General features: G+C 38.9%; 1 protein-coding gene across 7 annotated transcripts in view; it reads right to left on the reverse strand.

Annotated features, from left to right (window-relative positions):
• LOC126278569 (probable E3 ubiquitin-protein ligase HERC4) overlaps positions 1–20766 on the reverse strand; it is a 187323-nt gene that overhangs the window by 77729 nt on the left and 88828 nt on the right. For all 7 annotated transcript variants that reach the window (XM_049978801.1, XM_049978777.1, XM_049978827.1 and 4 more), the window contains exons 13-15: positions 18210–18316; positions 14865–15047; positions 5198–5284 (exon numbers count right to left, since the gene is read on the reverse strand). In XM_049978801.1, the coding sequence (XP_049834758.1) occupies positions 5198–5284; positions 14865–15047; positions 18210–18316 (377 nt within the window). The remainder of the gene's footprint in view (positions 1–5197; positions 5285–14864; positions 15048–18209; positions 18317–20766) is intronic.

Here is a 20766-nt window from a genome sequence, read left to right on the forward strand (position 1 = left end):
CTAAGTTTTTCTCAAGCATGGACATGTACTCGGGATGCTGGCAAATCGAAGAACATGGGTCTGACCGTGAGAAAACTGCATTCATTACCCCTAAGGGCTTGTATGAGTTTAAGGTAACGCCATTTGGTTTGTGTAATGCACCAGTAAATTTTGAACGGATGATGGATAATCTTGTAAGTCACCTGAAGTGGATGAAGTGTCTTTGTTGTTTAGATGACAGTATAGTGTTCTCAGAGACATCTGATGAACATATAAAAAGACTGAGGGCTGTTGTTAAGTGTCTCCAACAAAATGGACTGAAACTTAATCCAAAAAAGTGTCCCTTTGGAGCAAAAGAAATCAAAATACTTGGACACCTTGTGTAAAAAGAAGGTGTGCAGCCAGATCCAGAAAAAGGAGAGATCTATAACGGAATTTCCTATTTCTAAAAGTATTACAGTTGTGAGAAGCTTCCTCGGATTATGTTCTTATTAATGTCGTTTTAACAAAGACTTTTGTATCAAAGCCAGGCCACTCCAAGAGTTGTCAAAATCCGACGCTAAATTTATCTGGGGTGGTGCTCAACAAGATTCTTTCAATGTGCTGTGAAAAGCTCTGACGACTGACCCTGTGCTTGGTATGTATGATGAGAGAGCACCTACAGAACTACACACAGATGGCAGTGGGTAAACCTACTCAACTATAGAAACAGAATGTCTTGCTGTGATCTGGGCCATGTGCAAATTTTGACAGTATCTCTATGGAAGGCCATTCACAATTGTTACGGACCATCATTCACTTTGTCAGTTGACAGGTCTTAAGGGCTCAACAGGACGACTCGTCAGGTAGGCACTACGTCTTCAAGAGTATGACATTACAACAGTGAACTAAACTGGAAGAAAACACCAAGATGCCGACTGTCTCTCAAGAAACGCTGTGTCAGACTATCAAGACTTCGATGAAGATAGTGACTGTCTCACTGCACTCCAAGATCTCTCTGCTGAGCAGGAGGAGGAGGAGGAGGAGGAGGAGGAGGAGGAGGAGGACGCCAAGAGATCAAATTATGCTTGCCTTAAATTGGTCGGAGGATGTGAAAGGACAATTTAAGGTAGTTAAGGGATTACTTTGCAAGAAAAACTTTGATCCATTTGGAAAGAGGTGGCTACCAGTGATTCCTAAACACATGCGCTTAGATGTTCTACAGAAATTCCATGACACACCTGAAGCCCGACATTTAGGATTTATTAACACATACAAGAGGATCCGTAAGAGATTTTTCTGGACAGGTTTATTTTGGAGCATCCGTCACTATGTGTCGCACTGTAGTGTGTGCCAGAGGTGAAAGGAAGTGCCTCAGAAACCACCCAGCCAACACATACCAATTCCACCAGCCGAAATGCCTTTCCAGAGTATTGGGATTGACCTCCTCAGACAATTTCCAACGTCTGCTGGTGGCAATAGATGGATTATTGTTTGCTGTGATTATCTGACATGCTATGCCATTACAAAAGCCGTAAAAACAGCCAAATCATTCGAGGAAGCCAAATTCATGGTCGAAGCTATTGTATTAAAACATGGTGCCCTAAGGTCGTTAATTATGGGTGGGGAAAGTTTTTGAATCAAATCTTGTGACAGAGATAAACCGTCCTCACATGACGACTGACTACCATCCGCAAACGTAACAGGCTTACTGAACGCCTTAATTAGATCTTGGCCGACATGCTATAAATGTTTGTCAATGTTGAGCAGAGCAACTGGTATGATATGCTCCCTTTCATGACTTTTGCCTACAATACCGTCAAACAAGACACCACAGGATTTACGCCATTTTTCCTAGTGCATGGGCGTGAGGTAACTACGAAGATGGTCACTGTGTTTCCATTACATCCTGATGATGTGGATGACGACTACATTGGCCAGGTGTCAAGCACAGCTGAGGAAGCTCATCAGATACCTCAACTCCACACACTACAGGTTCAAGAAAACAATCGCTGAAGGTAAGACACGAGCCACCGCCCTGTTGTCTACCAGCCTGGTGACCTAGTCTGGATCTTCACTCCTGTTCGGAAGGTTGGTCTCTCTGAGAAGCTCCTCAGGCACTATTTTGGACCTTATAAGGTTGTAAGACAGTTACGTACGAAATTGAAGATTTCGACCCCAACACAAGACAAAAAAAGATCAGAGATACGGACCACATCCTCCGAATGAAGCCCTAATAAGGATCCAGCAACTCAGGGTAAATTCAAAGCTCCAGCGACAGACAACAAGCGGAAAGGTGATGAAGAGCATAGCGGTAAGGGAAGTTCTAAGAAGATCACTGCCAGGGCAAACATCAGTCACCGGGACTCGGAGTATGCAGGACCAATGACTCGTTCCCAAACTAGGAGGACGTAATACCAAGAAGCTGTTCTCTTAAGGAGGGTGCAATGTCACAGAAGAAGCTGAGTAGCACAGTCACTGTAGTGTAGTGGTTATGATACTACACTGTTGCATGGAGGGTCCTGAGTTCAAAACTCACCTGAATTGTAAAATTTTAATTTCTATATTTGGTTCGAATACATTCTGGAAGTATCCACAAATGTCAATAATCATTGTACTGGAATGCTCTGTAACTGTATATATGAGTATACACTATGTGTTCTGGCCAGAGGCAGTTCGCTCTACACTCTTATATGTGCACGTGCTGAATAAACCTTCGTCAAGAGAAGTTAGTGTTCGTCAATCATCTAATTACACCTTCCTCTACATGACAATACGTCAACATTCCTGAGATTGGACTTGTTGGGAATAATGTGGTTGAAGTACTTCTATAAGAAAGATTCAAATTCACGTATCTGAAGTTTGTTACAGGGTATACTTTGTAAGATTCGCTATCAGATGACATTGGCTGTTCCTGAAACTGTGTAAGTAAAACCTGTTTGTTTGAAGAAAGCCAATGTTTATTCCTAACGTGTAGACTGCTTCATAAATGTTGTACAATTTGATATTTCACTGTACATCCTATTGTATATCGTAAGTCGGTGAAATGTGCAAAGCAAACCTGAAGTACACATTCTGACTGAATATCATATCACAGTTGACTTTCAGTGACAGAATGTTGTTGGCAGGGTAGAGCTGTCATGAATTGCATCTGAAGTACAAAGCAAAGCAATTAAACCATATACAAATACACTAAGGTGTAATTTGCAATATACAGTGCCACCAGGCACCAGGGAGCTGTTTTGGGTGAACAGGAATACCAAGAAACAAAACACTTTGAGGAAAATTCACTCTATAATGAGTGCTACAGAAGGAGAAATAAGTTGGACTACTTGTCAAAGTGATGTGAATGTTAGTGCAGTACGTGTTTTTTAAGGATGATTTTAGGAGTGGGGAATCATAAGGACAGCTGTTGTCACAAGGACAAAACTCCAAAAGTTGTTCGCAAGTGAAGGATTAAGAAACCACCAGACAGATGAGATTAGGTACCAAGCATACAAGTTCAATGAAGCCAGACAATGTTTTGTTGAAGCTAATACATTAGTGATAACTTATTAAGAGAGGAAGAGTGTCATGTTTAGTTTGAAGTGTGGCATGGAGAGTTATAGTTGTTTCTGGATAAGGATGGCACAAGAAATAGCAGTGAAATATGTGTAACAGTATTTGAGTTTCTGAGCAAGGCAAGGGACCATTGAGATATTCTGTAAGACTGAGCAACACAAGTGAAAGATGAAAGACAGATTTATGGAATCAGTGATTTATATAGAAACTTGCATAGTAGTTAAGAAAAGTCAATTTAGTATTGGGTACTTATTTTACAGATTAAGGTAGAAGTAATTACACTAGAGAAAAGAGCTGGTATAAGACACAGAGGACTGGGTCTTCTCCATGGGGGAGGGAAGCATAGTGCTGCAAGCTAGTCTTCAGTAAAAAAATTATTATCTTTAACAAAAGTAAGCAGAGATGGCATTCAAGTGCCATAGAGTGTTGCATTAGTATTTGTAAGTCAGTAACCACCTGATTGGTGATGAGGGTCATAATAACAGATATACCAGTGGACTGTGAAGCAAGAATAGCCAAGGTCAGTGGTAAACAGTGCAGTGCAATGGCAACAGTGTAGCAACTGGCGTTGTTTCACAACATCAGGGTGAGCCTCTCATTATGACAACGTGACTAGCTGTCATGTTTCAGTGAAGTGAATGGACACTGGAGGCAGATAAATATGTATGTATTTTAAGGCGTCGATCACTTGTCATGGCCAGAAGCCAGCACCACCACCATGGTGCCAGGACAACACTGGATAGCAAGACAACTGGGCTCTGCCAGCTGCAGCCATGGGTTCGAGTCTGGGCTGCACCTGCTGACAGCACCAAGTCCTTCACAGGACTGGATGTCACAGCCCTAACAAACTGTCATCTGTGCCGTCTGCCATCAACACTGAGTTTCTAGTGGAACTTGGCACCATAGTGCCAGCCCCCCAGATGATGCCTGTCCAAGGGCAGCAGGTTTTACCTCATACACCGCAGACTCCCTACACTGCTGCCACAGCCACGCGCAGAGTCAAGGGGCCATCTCCCAAGTGGGATGCCATCACAGCACAACATGATGCGCTGCTGACGTCAACAGCCATGGCCTACAGAGGCTGCTGGCCTCAGCAGAATGAGGCACTGGATCAGCAGCACAAGATGGAAAATGTCGCCCGTTGATCAGCCCCAGCCAGGGTTAAAGGAGTGTTTGTCCTACAACCCAGGGACAGTTACAACCACCATTCAGCACTATTCAGCTTCACTACTTTATATGCAGCAAACTGTAAACACACTTCAAGAGTACAAGTATTTGGATTTTCTGTATGTGACCTCAAAAATGCACAAGGTGTTCCTGAGTTGCGCACAGCATCTGCTTTATGTCCTTTCCTGTGAATGTCAGGTCATTGATAGCGAACATAATGAAGATATGTAGATTGCCGAGTGTAAACACAAACGTAGGAAAAAATTAATTAATTAATTAATTAATTAATTAGAGAGAGAATTAGTAATAAGCAATCATAGTTTTCAAATTGTACAACCTCTTCCAGTAAATCAAATTTGCTTACAAGATAACACATTTCTTAGGTTAAATCTTTCACAGGTAAAACTGATGTACTAATCGCAGAAAAGTCTGATGTAACATAACTGTGTTTTCTTAGCTTCTTTTATGGGTTTCTAAGTACAATTCCAAACTTTGTTATAAGTATACAGACCTGCAAAGATTGATCTGTTTCCAGAAGAAGAGTTTTGGCAGCAGCGTCAAACACAAATGGATAGTTACAAAAATAGAGTCTTCCAGCCTGTAAAACAGTTCCCTGTATTATTTTACATTCATAATAAATAATGCATAAAGCATATGTATGATTAGTACAAAAAACATGGAGATCACTACTACAGGCACACTAGAAACACTTTATGGAGAAAATACTAATTATAGTTTCACAGATGTCTTAATCTGGGACAGAGGTGGGATTGACTGAGAAAGTTTGAAAAGAAGGAAAGGTCTCTCAGATTCCAGGTCAGCAGGGTCCTAACAGTTTCTCAAGTAGCTCAGAACCTGTTAGCAGCTGCAATACACAGCAATCAGCAGAGGTAGACAGATAAGGCAGTAACAACTCAATACTCAAGACTGTCTATAGTTATCACTGGTGCAGCAGTTAATGCTGATATAGGCTATGCAGCCATTAAACACTAATTTGTTTTTCTAATATTATTATTTAGTTAAAATATGATCAGTGGACTGAAGCTTAAGACATTTTATAGTTTTAATATTTTGGGATTTTAAAATGGTTTGCTTTTCAAACTAAAGAAATGGTGTTACTTTATTTACAACATTCCCTCATCTAGGATGTCAAGTGAAACACCTTTCAGCCCTGTAATTTCCAGACTTATTTTATTTGGCTACCAGTTTCGGCGATTTATTTCGCCATTATTAGGCCCCTAACCAACGTGTTTGGCTACCAGTTTCGGCGATTTATTTCGCCATTATTAGGCCCCTAACCAACGTGTCAGAAGATTTCACCTCAATTCTGGTCAAAACAGGGGCCTGCATTCAAATACTGGTACCTGTAGATTTCTACTTGCTATACTGATCATTTCAACCATCATCTGCGTACAGATGCCATCTGAGTTGCAGATGATGGTTGAAGTGACCAGTATAGCAAGCAAAAATCTACAGATACCAGTATTCAAATACTGGCCCATTTTGACCAGAATCAAGGTGAAATCTTCCTTCATGTCAGTCAGGGGCCTACAAATGACCTAGTAAATCAACAAAACTGGTAGCCATATAAAATAAGTTTGGGAACTAGTCAACTGAAAGGTGTTTGATTTGACATCCCGTATCAAACAGCCAAGTCCTGCAACCATCTCTGAAAAGATGACATACAGTTCCCTCATCTACTTCTTTGCTTGCATTACGATATGTTAACTGCATTCACAGATAACAAGAATCATCACTTTTGGCTACATTTTTCTTGTTCACTTGTTTATTTTTAACATCATATATTCCCTACATGATGAATACATTGTTGACATTTGCAAAGTGTGTTTTAATTATTTCTTTAATGTTATTGTTGTGTGTGTGTGTGTGTGTGTGTGTGTGTGTGTGTTTTAGAGAGAGAGAGAGAGAGAGAGAGAGAGAGAGAGAGAGAGAGAGAGATGCATTATGGTAGCTGAGACTGGGGACAAGAGGGAAATGATGATGAAAATAGAGAGGAGTGTTTCTGAGTGAAAGATAAATCTTACTTCATGCCTGATTGTTTCACTCAAGCATATGTTCTTTGAGAAAGGGGAGATAGACTTATTCAGTTTGGTTGGTTCAATGTGGTAGACTTTTTGTATAGTGATCTGTTTCCAACAATTATCTGCTCATTAAACAGATGTTGGTTTAGTAGAGGCATATAAAGTATGATCATCAATGAAGTGTGAGTGATAATTGTTTGCTGCATTACAAAAATTGGTATGAGTATATCAGATCCACATGAAGTTATCTGAGTAGTGGGTAGTTCGATACTACTTTTTCTGCAGATGAACCTTGTCCATGATTCACTTTGTACATTAAAAGTGAGAAGCATCTTAAGAAAAAACTAAAAGAAAATTTACTTATTTTATAGAAAATATAAAGGTGATAATTATGCACAAGGAGGGTGAGTGTAATACAAGATAAAAGTAACGTTTAATTGAGAAAATGAACTATATTAGGAATAAGGCTTCAAAAACTCAGCCAATATGAAAGTTTGTGATTTTTCTCTATGAAAAAAAGTTAGTTTTGCCATTAAAAAGAAAGCATGTACAAACAGTAAGAAAAAAATCGCAAAGCTGAATTACTGTGTGTCAGTCTGGAGTCTTCAGGTAGCAAAAAGTGAGTCAAATACACTATGTGGTCTAGTCTGTTAATGAAAACTGGACTGAAGTTGCATACAAAAACAACACATAAGGTGTGCAAATTCATGTAAACAGTGCATAAACATTCTGTACACAAAAACCCCTTTGAAGTGCTTTCCATATAGTGCAACGAGCTGTGTCTAATCACATGGGAAGAAAAAGGACAATGAAAACCAAGTACAGCAAAATCATTTTCAACCTCAGGGAAAAAGTCAACCGTGATTGTGGTCACTGTCATTGAATCAAAATTAAGAGTTTCTTACAATGCATTATCAGCCATTATAAATGAAAATGACAAAACAAACCATGTCATCAAGCAATGCAAAAGTACCAATAGAACTAAAAACAGTAACTACTACACAGAAAGAACTGGTAAAATAAGTCTATTTGCAGATAGTTATGGGTGAAACTTAGCCACCGACTTTCAATCTAGAAGCGGTTCAATAGCTAACATGGTGAAACCAGGCGCAAAATTTCAGACACCGACTTCTATAAATCATGGTATTAGTGGAGTGGGGGGAAACTGATGTTGAGCCATTGGGGCCAGTGCTGCTCAGTTTCTCCATTGGGGCAAAAAATTTTAGGCGGTATATGGAATTTTTGTTCAAAGTTGGTGAGGGCGTACTATGCATTCCTTGAGATAGATTTACTGAATAAGCATCACAGAAAAATTGCTCTTCTGTAATACGCAATTTAACTCAGTGAAGCATTATTGTGGCTAGAAAAGACAACTGCAAATGGTGCATTGTCACAAGATTCATTGAGTATAAAAGTGGAGCTAAGTAACCTGCACACATGATCATTAACACTCAACTCACATGACAGAGTACCGGAAGGTACAGTAAAACCACTCTGGGTAAGTTTGGCTACTGGCCTACTGGATGTTGTTTTGTATATAACAGGACCATTGGAACACAATGACAAATTGGGTACTTCACACTGTTTTGTATGTATGAATGTGGTCCTTGCAGGTAGTAAATGGAGATTTCATGGTTTCAGTTAGTGGTGATAATCTTCGATCTGATGCACTAAAGAACATAAACCACTTTTCATGTTCCAGTGCAATGGTTGCAATTTTGAATCAAAAAGCAAGTACATTATCACAAGCAATGACAAACAACTTGTTACAGAAGTTTGGCATTCCTGACTCACTAATTACAGATCAGTGCACCAACTTCATGTCCAAGTTGATTAGGCAACTATGCCACCAGCTCTGAATAATGAGGCTGAGACCTAGTCCCTTCCACCCTTAATCGAACAGAGGCACTGACGGTGAATGACAGCACTGGGCTCCAGCACTATGAGGTGGTATACGATAAAAAGTTGCTGTTGTCTTTCAATGTGATTAAGACAAAAAGCAGGAAAAATGGGAAGTCAGTGAAGAATTTTGCAAAGACATTGTAGGATGTGTGGAAATGGGTGAAGACAATGAATACAAAAGCACTTGAGCGGCAAGAAAGAATAGAATAATGCACTGTTAAGTTGCCTGAATGGAGAATCAGCCAATGGGTCATAACAGCAAGAGTCTACACACCATAGGTTCAAATGTAAAAATTTATTATGCAATTCACGGGCCATATCAAGTCACAAAGATAACATTACCCACTAATCTGAAGTTACAATTACCATTGTGAAATTCCATTGTTCACACAGGACATGTTAAGAATTTTAAGGTTAATTTAGATGCCTTACCCCAAGAGCTACTGTCACTGCCCATGAAGAAAGGGAAAGCTAACCACGGAACAGAGGAGACAGAAGCCTCCAAGCACAATGTGGGCAGAGTGCCTTATGCACCCACATCTCTTCACTAGATATTGAATTTGTGTGGGATATAAGAGGGATGGTCAACAAAGGCTGAAACTCATTTCTTTCACAGATGTTTATTTCTCCATTTCAATGTTTACAAGATCATTTTGAAAGTACTACTCTTCTCCTTGCAAGCACTTTTTATACCATCTGGCAGTCCTCGAGTATACAGTGCAGACCATTCTTTGTCAGGTCCTTGACAACCGCCTCACTTTTCTTGAGCACTGCTTCAGAGTTCTCAAATCAAATGACCCGAACCTTTGCCTTTAGTGGCAGGAATTAAAAAAAAGGGTGCCAGATCGGGGCATTTAGGCAAATGCAGTACACAAGTAACGTTGAACTGAGCCAGAAACAGCATGACTTACATTGTAGTGTGAGGCTCCACAAGGTCATGATGAAGTCAACACCCTGTCCGAGTACATTCAGGTTGTTTCCTTGCAATGTGCTTCCTCAGTTTAGCCAGTACTGACATGTAGTATATTGCTGTAACTGTGTGGGGGAACTGTGTGCTGCTAAATCACTCCATGACAGTAAAAAAAAATGTGATTACCATCACTTTCCCTGCTTATGGAACAAGTTTTGCCTTTTTGCTTTTGGAGAACCTGGCAGTTTCTACACTGTGCTGGCTCATTTTCCTTCAGGATCATAATGATGTTGCCATGAGTCGTCTTAAAAGATAATAAACTTCAGAAATGCATCCCCTCCATCAGCATAGCGATGCATCACCTCATGGCTTGTCTCCATTTGCACAACCTTTCATTTGGGAGTCAGCAGAGATGGCACCCAATGGCCACAAATAAAGGCTATACGGGGATAAGTCAGCCTCCTCTGAAGTTCTTGAGCAACCTAAACACTGTTGCATGAGGTAAGGCATCTTTACTGAAAGTTTGCTGCCACTTTTCAAAAGTTTCAATAGGTGTATGGTTTAAATGAACACACAATTTTATTGTACCATACTGCTCCTCTCATGTCATCTTCACTGTTTGGTATGCAAAAAGCAAATAGCATCTACAAAATAGAGCATTACCACCAATCTACCTATCGAAAGTGCTGCTACCGTATATAAGAAACTATCATAGAAGCTACAAGAAACAAATCAGTCTCAGTATTTGTTGATCAGCCCTCAGATAAAAAGCTTTGGGGAAGAGTACATGACAGTTATGTAACTGACTGACTGGAAATTGGTTGTTATAGGGAGTTTACTTCTGCATTATTATGTTTTTGGTATTGATGGGGGTGGCAGGTGGTACTTTATAAACGGACAGGAGTATACTGTTGCAATATGATGCTTAGTGTGGTAATGAACCATGTACACTGTGCTTCGTGACAGGGGAAGGGTGAACGATGTGAATCCCTTTCAGGAGAAGTAATGGAAACACTATGGCACCAATGACTTGAAGCAGAAGTGCTGTTTTCCAGGCAGGAGGACACCAAATGAACTAGCCACCAATGGACACTAAAGCTAACTAAAATATGAAAAGTAAGAAATGAGATACAAAGGTTATGAGTGGAGAGGAGAGGAGAGGAGTACAGGAGAGACATAGGGAGAGTACTAAGGATGCAACTATTATATGGGCTGTTACAAGATCAGCTGCGCCATGTGATGGATTTAGCACCACATACATTATAACAACAGAAGAAAATTATTGAAGATACAACGATATCCAGAAACTGAACAACACATGGGGACAGGTGCAGGGAATAGTAGATAGCAATAGAGCAACTTGAGACATATCAAATTGGAATCTAAATCTACTATGTTTTCTGCTACCAAGAATAACTACTTTTTATTCTATACCTAATGCAGGTGCACATGTACTATATCATATGTTCAGGAATAAGTAAAATAATTACATATGAAAAATCTCTTTAAACTTGCAGCTCAGTTGTCTATATTTATGTTCAGTATAATGATGCTACTGATTTTACTTGAAGTCTGAGCTATTAAAAGAACAGATAATTAGAGTAACAATGACATAAGATGGACAGCTGAGAAAAATAGTGGTGTAAGTCAATGTTTTGCAGCTTTGAGCTACCAAGCTGTCTAGCATCTAATTTAACCAATCTGTTACGGCACAGCACTTTTAGCCACTAGGTAGCAGAACCTCCTTGGAGCACTCCAAGAAACTTCAAATGCCTTGCAGGTCATAGTGAAATGAGTATGAATTATACCACTATGTTCCTACACTTCTATCACAAATCAGACAAGGTACACACTAGTACCACGGATAGCAACAATGATGAACTGGATGATATTCTTTGCTATAGTGATGACAGTGGCACAGATAGGGCCTGTAATCCTCAAGCACAGCTACTCACCTGGTCAGTATATTTTATACGAAGTTGTAATAATAATGAAAAACAATGTTCAAACTAATGTCGGAATGTTTTAGGTGATGTTTTTTCAACTTCAATTTCGCCCAAAAGGCCTATTTTAGTAATAAACTACCATTATTGAGAGCTTTCAAATTTGACTGCTGCTTACTTTAAAGTAGTAAGAATTGATTTCTAATATTAAAGATTACTGTTTGATGGTTTGGTTTTAAATACGCACTTTAGTATACTATTATCATTACCACACACTTGCCTTTTGCCTTGACCTTTTAGTCACATGCCTGCCTCAAACGTTTCAGTCAGGGTTTTAACCATTCCCTGACATACGTATGTACATACTTAAAACAAACTAACCTAACTTAACTACAATTATGTTAATTCAAACTAAATATGACAGTGCCACAACATTGGAAGAGGCACAGTTGTACAACTGGTTTGTTCTGGCAGCTTTGGGCTTATGCATCTTCTATATCTGGCTCATCTGCAGGAGCATCTTCTCTGACTGCCTCTTCCAATCTACCATGGAAACACCAAAAGAACGAGTCAAGGAGGGTATGAGCAATGAGGCTTTGAATAAGGGAGAGTCATACATCAAGGGCACTATTACAGCACGTACGGAGTTTTGCAAACATTAACTGTGGGTGCCCCAAGCGATACTTTGTACTCCTCATATAAGATGAGAGACAAATGAAATTTGAGGAGTTTCATACAATTGGTGTTTTTAACAAGCAAAATGTCTATTTATGTGGATGTATCTATCAGGCGACCATACAGTGTAGATGTCCAAGTTCTGAAGCAAAAGGCAAAAAGGAAAGTACAAATTTGTTCCATATTCAAAAAGGAGAATGCATGATTTGAGCGAGCAGTAAGTACTTTTTGGTAACTTTTGCTGTAAGCAATGGAAAGTAAGAGATGGGTGTATTTCAGGATTCCAGGGGAAGTCCTATGGGATAAACATGCTTCTGCACAAAAAATTATACCACTGCAAGTACAATCCATGATAGACCACATTAACCATTTCCCATTCTATTGAAGCGACTATAGTAGGAACTATAACCCCAACAGGAAATACTTGAACCCAGACCTTAGTACATCAAAGGTGTACTATCTTTACACACATTGGTGGGTGGAAAATCAAACTGATCCTGTCAAAGAGCATTACTACTGATCTACTTTCAGTTTTAAACTTAACTTATAATTCCACTTGCCTAGAAAAGATACATGTAAAACTAGAATAGGTACAAGTAAATGATTGATGTGGAGCAAAACTGAGAAACAAGGGCAGAGCTAGAAAGAGAATGTAATCCCATTTAGCAAGAGCTGAAAAAGCATGCCCTACTTTGAATGCTGATGGCACACTGGCAAAAGAAAATGAAGATGTATGTACCTTCCCTATCCAAAACCAACTGTTTCAGAGACATACTACTGTAGTAACATGTACTGTTAAAATCTGAGAGTAAGTAACATGGGGAAAATGTTAGGTTACATGTATGTATGTGATGAGACCATAGCAAGCAGGGGATCAAAAGAAATCTCTGCTTGACTGACCAAGCACATAAAACACAATCCCTGTAAACACAAAATAATTTTCAGTGACACTTGTGATGGACAAAGCCATAACATTAATGTAGCTTTAATTGAAATGAAATTAGCACAAGAAACAAGTGTAGAAACTATTAATTTAAAAGTTCATGGTTTACGGGCACTCATATCTGCCTAATGTTGCCGACTTCAGTTACATAGAAAAAGCAGCATGAAATCAAACTGTCTTCACCCCAGATGACTGGTACAGAATAATACTAACTGTAAATTCTTGTTAGTAAGAATGGAAGGTGACTAGTTTCCGAGTGTTGAAAAGTTGATATAAGCAGTAACGAAACAGAGGGGATGTAAATGAAGATCAAGTGAACTGATTGAAAATACAATGACTTCATTCTGATGAGCAAAACAAGTATTCAATCTCGCACAACTACATTTACCTGTTAGTAAAGTATGTGCCCAGAATTTATACTATTAACATCCCTATGTCCGACTGCATTCCTTGAATGAGATAGATTTTGCATAGTGGTGTTGTGAAGCACATATTTCTATGTCACCAAAAGTGACAAACTGCATCTCAATGTAATACCCATCACAAGTAAATCTCCCAAGAGCATAAACTGTGTAACTGACTTTCGTGTTTAAAGTATCTTGGATGAACCAATGGACATCCAAACCCAAAGGTTTTAATTATCTGCAAACTATGTTTATTGGACAGCATTATGTATGTTGGTAACAATGCCATAAATTCTTGTCTGTGCACTGTTACAATCATAACTACATAATCATTAATTCTGCCACTGTGAACATTAACCACCAAATCTATGATGTTGCTTTTTAGTCAGGTGATTCTCATTCCTTAAAGGACTACAGAGAAAGATGATGCACTTCCATTTACCTGTATATACTGTGAATTGTGAAACCAAAACTGGTCACCAATTACAGAGCAGTACAAATATATTGGGCTGTACCTCATTTAAAACTTATTGCGTGTCCTGTTTAGAGAATCTGTATTTCAATTCTCAACAAGTACACAAAAGATGGATTGTTACTTACCATATTTAAGTTGCAGATAGGCACAACTAAAAGACACTTACACACTAGCTTTCAACCACAGCCTCCATCAGAAAAACACACACACACACACACACACACACACACACACACACACAAAAGCAAGCAAGCACACATCACACACATATGACCACCAACCGTAGCAACTTTGAGTGGAAAATAACCAAGCATCTACTCACTACTGCTCCAGTGCTAGCCTACTTAGAGTGATGAACTACTGGCTTCCTGATCACTGACAACCAAGTTCCACCACACACATCAGAGGCCAACCACCCTTGGCTTCCACAGCAAGATCATGCTTTTTAGGAAATAAAAACTTTGCATTTTGAGTACAAGGTTAAGCTCAGACATTCCAGATTAAATCAACCTCCCAGTCACTCATTTAAATGGACCAAGGTGCAAAAATGTGACACACATCCATGATAGTGATTGATCTGTTTTGCTTGTCTCTTAGACCCAATAGATGAGGGGAGACGTTGAAAGACCATCTCCATTCAAAACTTCTTCAAAGTACATCCATTATACACAAAAGACAAGGTGCATGTTTGTATTCACAACCATCATTTATACAAAAACTTAAAAACCAGGAAATAACCAGTACCAGCTATGATGATAAGAAAAATATAATCTTTTACTATGGAAAATGGACTATGATATCTGGCACTAATGCCATCTACCAAAGGCAGATATTAAAAATAATTTATTACTTCATACTTAACTAAAAATTAAAGAGTAAAATACCTGTGTCTGATCTTTCTCAACCAGCCAGTGTAAGTAATCCGATCTTACATCTACAATTTCGGCAAGTTCTGGCATTTGAAATGTGTCATAAGGTACTTTCAGATCATTTGTACTCTGATTTAATTTGTTGAGCTGTGAAAGAATTTCCAGGGCAATATGTACAGATACCTCATATTCGGCTTTCTGGAAGGAAAGAGATTTGGTGTAAGTAATGACTTCACTGCACTAAAAATTTTCTGTACTTTTCAAATTAAATGTTAAACACAAATTTATATGTAAACTAGTGATCCCTCAATTCACAAAACACACAGGACAAGAGAATGTTAAGTCGTATAACCATAACACTAAGCTAATAGAAACACCAGTAACTGTGAATATAATAGGTTTAGTGTTGACAGCTATGGTTTACTTACTCAGAAATGATGTTGTAAAAAGCAACAACTGAACCAAACAATGTTTACAATGTGTAATGAATCTCTCTTCTGATATGTTACCCTTATGTTCATGTAAACAACTATACTATACAGTACTGTACTATGCTATCTATACGACACTGTACTTAAAGCAAACAGTGAACGCTTCATCATATTATAAACACCATTCCAACACTCGCACAACCTTATGCCAATTCACAAACAAAATGGTTAATGAATTTCAGAACTCTGTATATCCTATGTTCTGGGCAATATTAGGAAAGTGGGAAGGAATATGTCAAATTATAGTAGATATCATCATGAGTCTGGTATAAAATAACTTAATGGTCTGAAAACGTGAGAAATACGAGGGCTGTCAAACAAAAACCTGAAAAGTTTAATTAAAAATAGACATTTCGCACCACTGATCTGTAAGTTGGCAGTACCCTACATGTGATAGCATAGTAAAGACTAGTTCAAAATGGCTGCCAGGCTTGTGATATGCACCATGGAAGAAAAGCATTATGCCACACATTTTCTGAGCAGGGAAGGTACAAACCCCATATTGAAATCCATTGGCAAATGAGGGTCCAGTATGGTGATGCATATCTATCAATGCACCAAGTGTGAGAGTGGGGCAGAAAGTTCAGACATAGTGTGATTTTTGTGACAAATACTCAGTGGCCGGGTAAGGCACACTGCATTGTGACACGAGTCTACTGCAGCAGTTGAAGCTGATGTGATGGAAAATCAGTGTGTGATGGTGGATGAAATAGTCACAACTCTGAACATCAGTCATGGCTCAGCACACCACATGATTCATGAAGTGCTTAAGATTTGCAAAGTGTCTGCAAGATAGGTAACAGGGCAGAACTGAAAGTGTGATGTGTTGATGTAACATCAAGCCAAAACAAAGATAGCAAGCAAGAAATGGCACCATTCCTCATCATCAAAACCCCTAATGTTCCAGATGCAGCTATCTGCAGGGAAGAGTTTTCTGACTCTCTTTTGGGGTAACAAGACATTGTCTTTGAGCACTACACGATTAGAGGAAACACCATCGCCAGTCCACCATAGTCCAACATATTAAAAAAACTAGCTTAGGCCTGCAATAAGACCAAAGCGGTGTGGGTTTCTGATTATAGATGTCATTCTGCAACACACAATGCTCAGCTTCATACTATCCATGCTATATGTCCACCAATGACCTGCACTTGGACACTCTGCCACATCCACCATACTCACCAAACCTGACAAAGTGTGATTACCATACATTTGGCCCACTTGGAGAACGGATGGAAGGAAAGAAATTTTATTCCAATGAGGAGGGGTAACAGAACCATGCATTTCCTATGTGCCAGAGAAAATGTGTTGAATGACAAGGGAGACTAACAAAAAAATGATGCATCTGTGTTCCACTTTTGTTCAATTAAAAAAATAAAAATATTTAAGGTTTTCAGTTGACTTCCCATCATATGTTGCAAGAATGCAGATTACAAGGAAATATTGGTTACTATTTAGTGCTTCCATCTGAACAGTCATATTTACCCTTGCTGTCAGAGGTACCTTTTACAACCAAAGTATGCTGAATTTTGAATATGTTTCAACACTATAGAACACAAAAGCAACTGGATCACATGCAAAATTTTTTTGTTCTCTGGATGTAACAGTCAATATGAATTATATTACAACCAAAAATTAAAGTTTGTTTTGATGGTATCCCCTGCAACAAACTAAAGCAATAAAGCAATGTCTGATCACCACTGCTACCAACCACAATGTGAGCAGTAAAATATTTGATAATGGCAGAAGTAAAAAGGACACAAAAAGCAGATTGCCAATAGCAAGAAAAGTTTATTTTTCTGGAAAAGGGAATATATTGTTACTGGATGTAAATTTAACTGTTAGAAAATCTTTTCAGAAAAAATGTCTGAAACATGTCACTATCAAGTGAAACATGGACCATAAACAGTACAGAAAACATGAGAATAGCAGCTTTTGAAATGTGCATCAGAAAGCTGAAGATTTGATGGGTAGATGGGATAACAAATGAAGGGATACTGAACTGAATCAGAAAGAAACCTTATTATAGCACAAAGTGACTAAGAGAAAAAAATAGATTGCAGGACACATTCTGAAGTACTACTGACTACTGAATTTGGTAGTGGAGGAAAACACAACGGTAACAGAATGTTAGCAATATTTTTATTCTCTGCATCAAGCACAAACAGAAATTGTATTATGCCATTTTTTAAAGGGTATTCCAAATAGCTGGAACTGAAGCAATATCTGCAAGGAGCATAGTAACAACAATAACAACAGCTGGCACTGGAATACTTCACTGCATTTCTGAATTACAAAATACTACATCTACTGATCTACAACATCTGTGAGATGCTAACAAATGATGGAATGGCAGGCTTCCACATCAATTTTCACAATAGAGTGTGAATGAACTTAAACAATAATTTTCTGTCAATGAGTGCTTTTCGACCTGCAGAATTTATTTACTGCTGACTGAACCATGAGAAATTGACGCAAAAGTGACTCCCCACTCAAAAAGTGTCGCTCACAGGAATAAGCTGTCAGAATGGAGTCCATGGTTCTTCACAATAATTTTCATCAGTTTGTATTTCCCATCATTGACACTTTCGAATTATTTACTTTTTTCTTCCTGTTTCATACTTTTTCTCTAAGTGACGATAAATTAAAAAAATTTTGGATGCCAGTGATTGTATACACATGTAAGACGAACAAGAGTTATTTCTGTCTCAAAGATAACTAGGCACAAATCACCTACTTTTATTAATTTGCTTCAGTCACTCTTTTTTAATGTAGTTGTATAAAGGTAATCTCCAGTCAGGTCTTGCAAACAAAAGCTTAATTGTGTTTTGTGCATTCTTAACTCAAGAACACAACTACAATGTTTTACCTTTGATTTAACATCTTCAGCAAACTGTAGTATATATAGTACCACATCCTTGAAAATGCGAATGAGCCTCTCAAAATAGTCAATGGGTATTCCTCGCCACCATAGTCCTGAGAAAAGTCAGAAAATGATATAAAAATGTTACAAACACAAAACTTAGAAACAAGAGTTTATCCTTTTCTTTTGAGAAAAAAAGACAATAAAATGTTTTATTGTTTATCTAATTGATGCTTGACAGATAAATTCATTTTAATTCTGTCAGTTTTCAAAATATGAATTAAAAGTGTGATTCTAATGTGACCATAATTGTATCAATCACAGTGTTTAACCACATCTTTTCAGGTATTTAATCTGTATATGCATAATACAACAGTGTGTAGTGCACAGTGTTTTATATGAATGCTGAGTAATACTGTTTTAATACATTTTCTTTTACCATCACCATTCAAGCTGCATGTTATCCACTTGTCAGCGATGGTATTTTACCTTCCTTTTCTCATTTACAAAGGGATGTGTTACCTGTTTTACTTTTGACATACATTTTCTTACCCATTTTTTACTTAATATTTACATAATACATGGTATACGATGTGTCATATTACAGGTGGCTCTCCCTTTGATAGTAAATGTTTTGCCAGTTACAGCACTGGTATAGCTGGGGATAGGAGGGTGCCTAGAGCATGTCCTACAGTGAGGATGGTCACAGGGGTAGGAGCCACAGGGTATGGAGGTGGGTGCAGAAGGTGCATAGAGTCTGACAACGATGCTGCACAGACTGGAAGGACAATGAAAAGCTATTGAAGGTGAGATGGGCAAAAGTCAGACAGAATGGGCCTCATTTCAGGTCATGATTTTAGAAAGACATATCCTTGTCGAAGTAGCTGATTAATACATTCAAGGTCACGATAATCCTGAGTGACAAGTGGTGTACTCCCTAAGTTGTTCATTCGAGGGATCAGCTTTACCAGGATTGGATGTTGTGGCCCAGGGAATCTGCTTCTGGACTAGGCTAGTGGGGTAATTATGTACTTTGAAGGCTGAGGTGAGAATGGTGGTGTTGAGTCTGCATCTGAACAAATATGTTTGCTTTAAATGCCAAGGCTGTATTGTAGGGAACTTACATGTGGAATGGACGGCAACCATCAAAATGTAGGACCTATTATTTTTTAGTGGGTTTAATGTGAACAGAAGTGTGTAGCTGACCTTTGATGAGGAAAGTAACATGGGATCTGGAAAGGACCTTGTGAAATTTAATTGGGAGAATGTATTTAGTGTGTCCAAGAATTTTAACAGGTTAGCCTCATGAGTCCAAATGGTAAAGATGTCATCAATGTACTTAAACCAAACCAGGAACTCAAGGTTTATGGATCCCACGAAAATCCCATCCAAGTGGCCCATGATAAGGTTGGCATAGGAAGGAGTCATCCTGGTTCCCACAGTTGTGCCCCTGATCTGTTTCTATGTCTGCTCCTCAGAGGTGAAGTAGTTGTTGGTAAGTATAAAGGTGACTTAAGTTGAGCAGGAACAATGTCATAGGTTTGGATCTGGTAACCAATGACTGAGGAAATGTTCAGCAGCAGACAGACATGTGCATGGGGGATGTTGGTATTGAGGAACGTGACATCAATGGTGACATGTGAGGTGTGTAGTGGGAGTGGGGCAGGCACAGGTTTCTTGAATATCGGAGGGAAGTCTAGGTACTGTTGGTTGCAGGTGGATCAACGAAGGCAGACATAAGTTTGGTGGGCGCTTTGAAGCCAGTAACTATGGCATGACCAGTGTGATTGGGGGGTGTGGATCTTAGGAAGAAGATGGTACTGCATAGGTTGAGTGGGGTAAGAAGTGTAGTGATTGAGGTGTTAGTCCTTGTGACAGGTCTGAGGTTTTAAGAAGGGACAGTAGGTCAATTTGAATTACAGGGACAGCACCACCAAGTTATCAGTTTGGATGAGTAGGCATAGGCAGAGGGTGTATGCTGCCAACACAAAATATACTGTTGCAAAGTAACTGTGGCAAGTGATGGGAAGGAGAAGAATCTGCACTCAGTGTGTATGCTCAGAGACTTTTTCAACAGGCTGAAGAGGGGTTCCCAGAAACAACTGAAAGCACAGGATACAACCAATTGCAAATGTTTCTTGCGTTAGAACAAACAACGCCTGCCTGTGCCTCAGTTCTAAAGTCACACTCGATTCCCTCCAATGACTGTTGGAAATGGTGGAAAAAACAAACTTTGATTTTGATGTTACAACAAAAGTTCTCTAATTGCAGCATACTCCCTGAAATGACCATGGACCTCTTTTTTTGAACGGAGTGGAAGACCTGAACCAGACACTTCAGTGATCCCATAACATCCTACACTGTAACTATATGGACTTTTGCAGTCAGATTGGGAACTGCAGAGTCATCCTAAATGGATCAGGATGCATTATACACCACAGCTGGTATGGCTGACTTTGTATGAAATGCATATAAGTTTTAAAGAATATACATGAATATTAGAGGTGAAAGGAATCAAAATGAAACAGTATGGGAAAGGGATATGAAGCAAATGACGACTTCC

The sequence above is a fragment of the Schistocerca gregaria genome, chromosome 1 (genome assembly GCF_023897955.1).
Source record: "Schistocerca gregaria isolate iqSchGreg1 chromosome 1, iqSchGreg1.2, whole genome shotgun sequence".
Taxonomy (NCBI): Eukaryota; Metazoa; Arthropoda; class Insecta; order Orthoptera; family Acrididae; genus Schistocerca; species Schistocerca gregaria.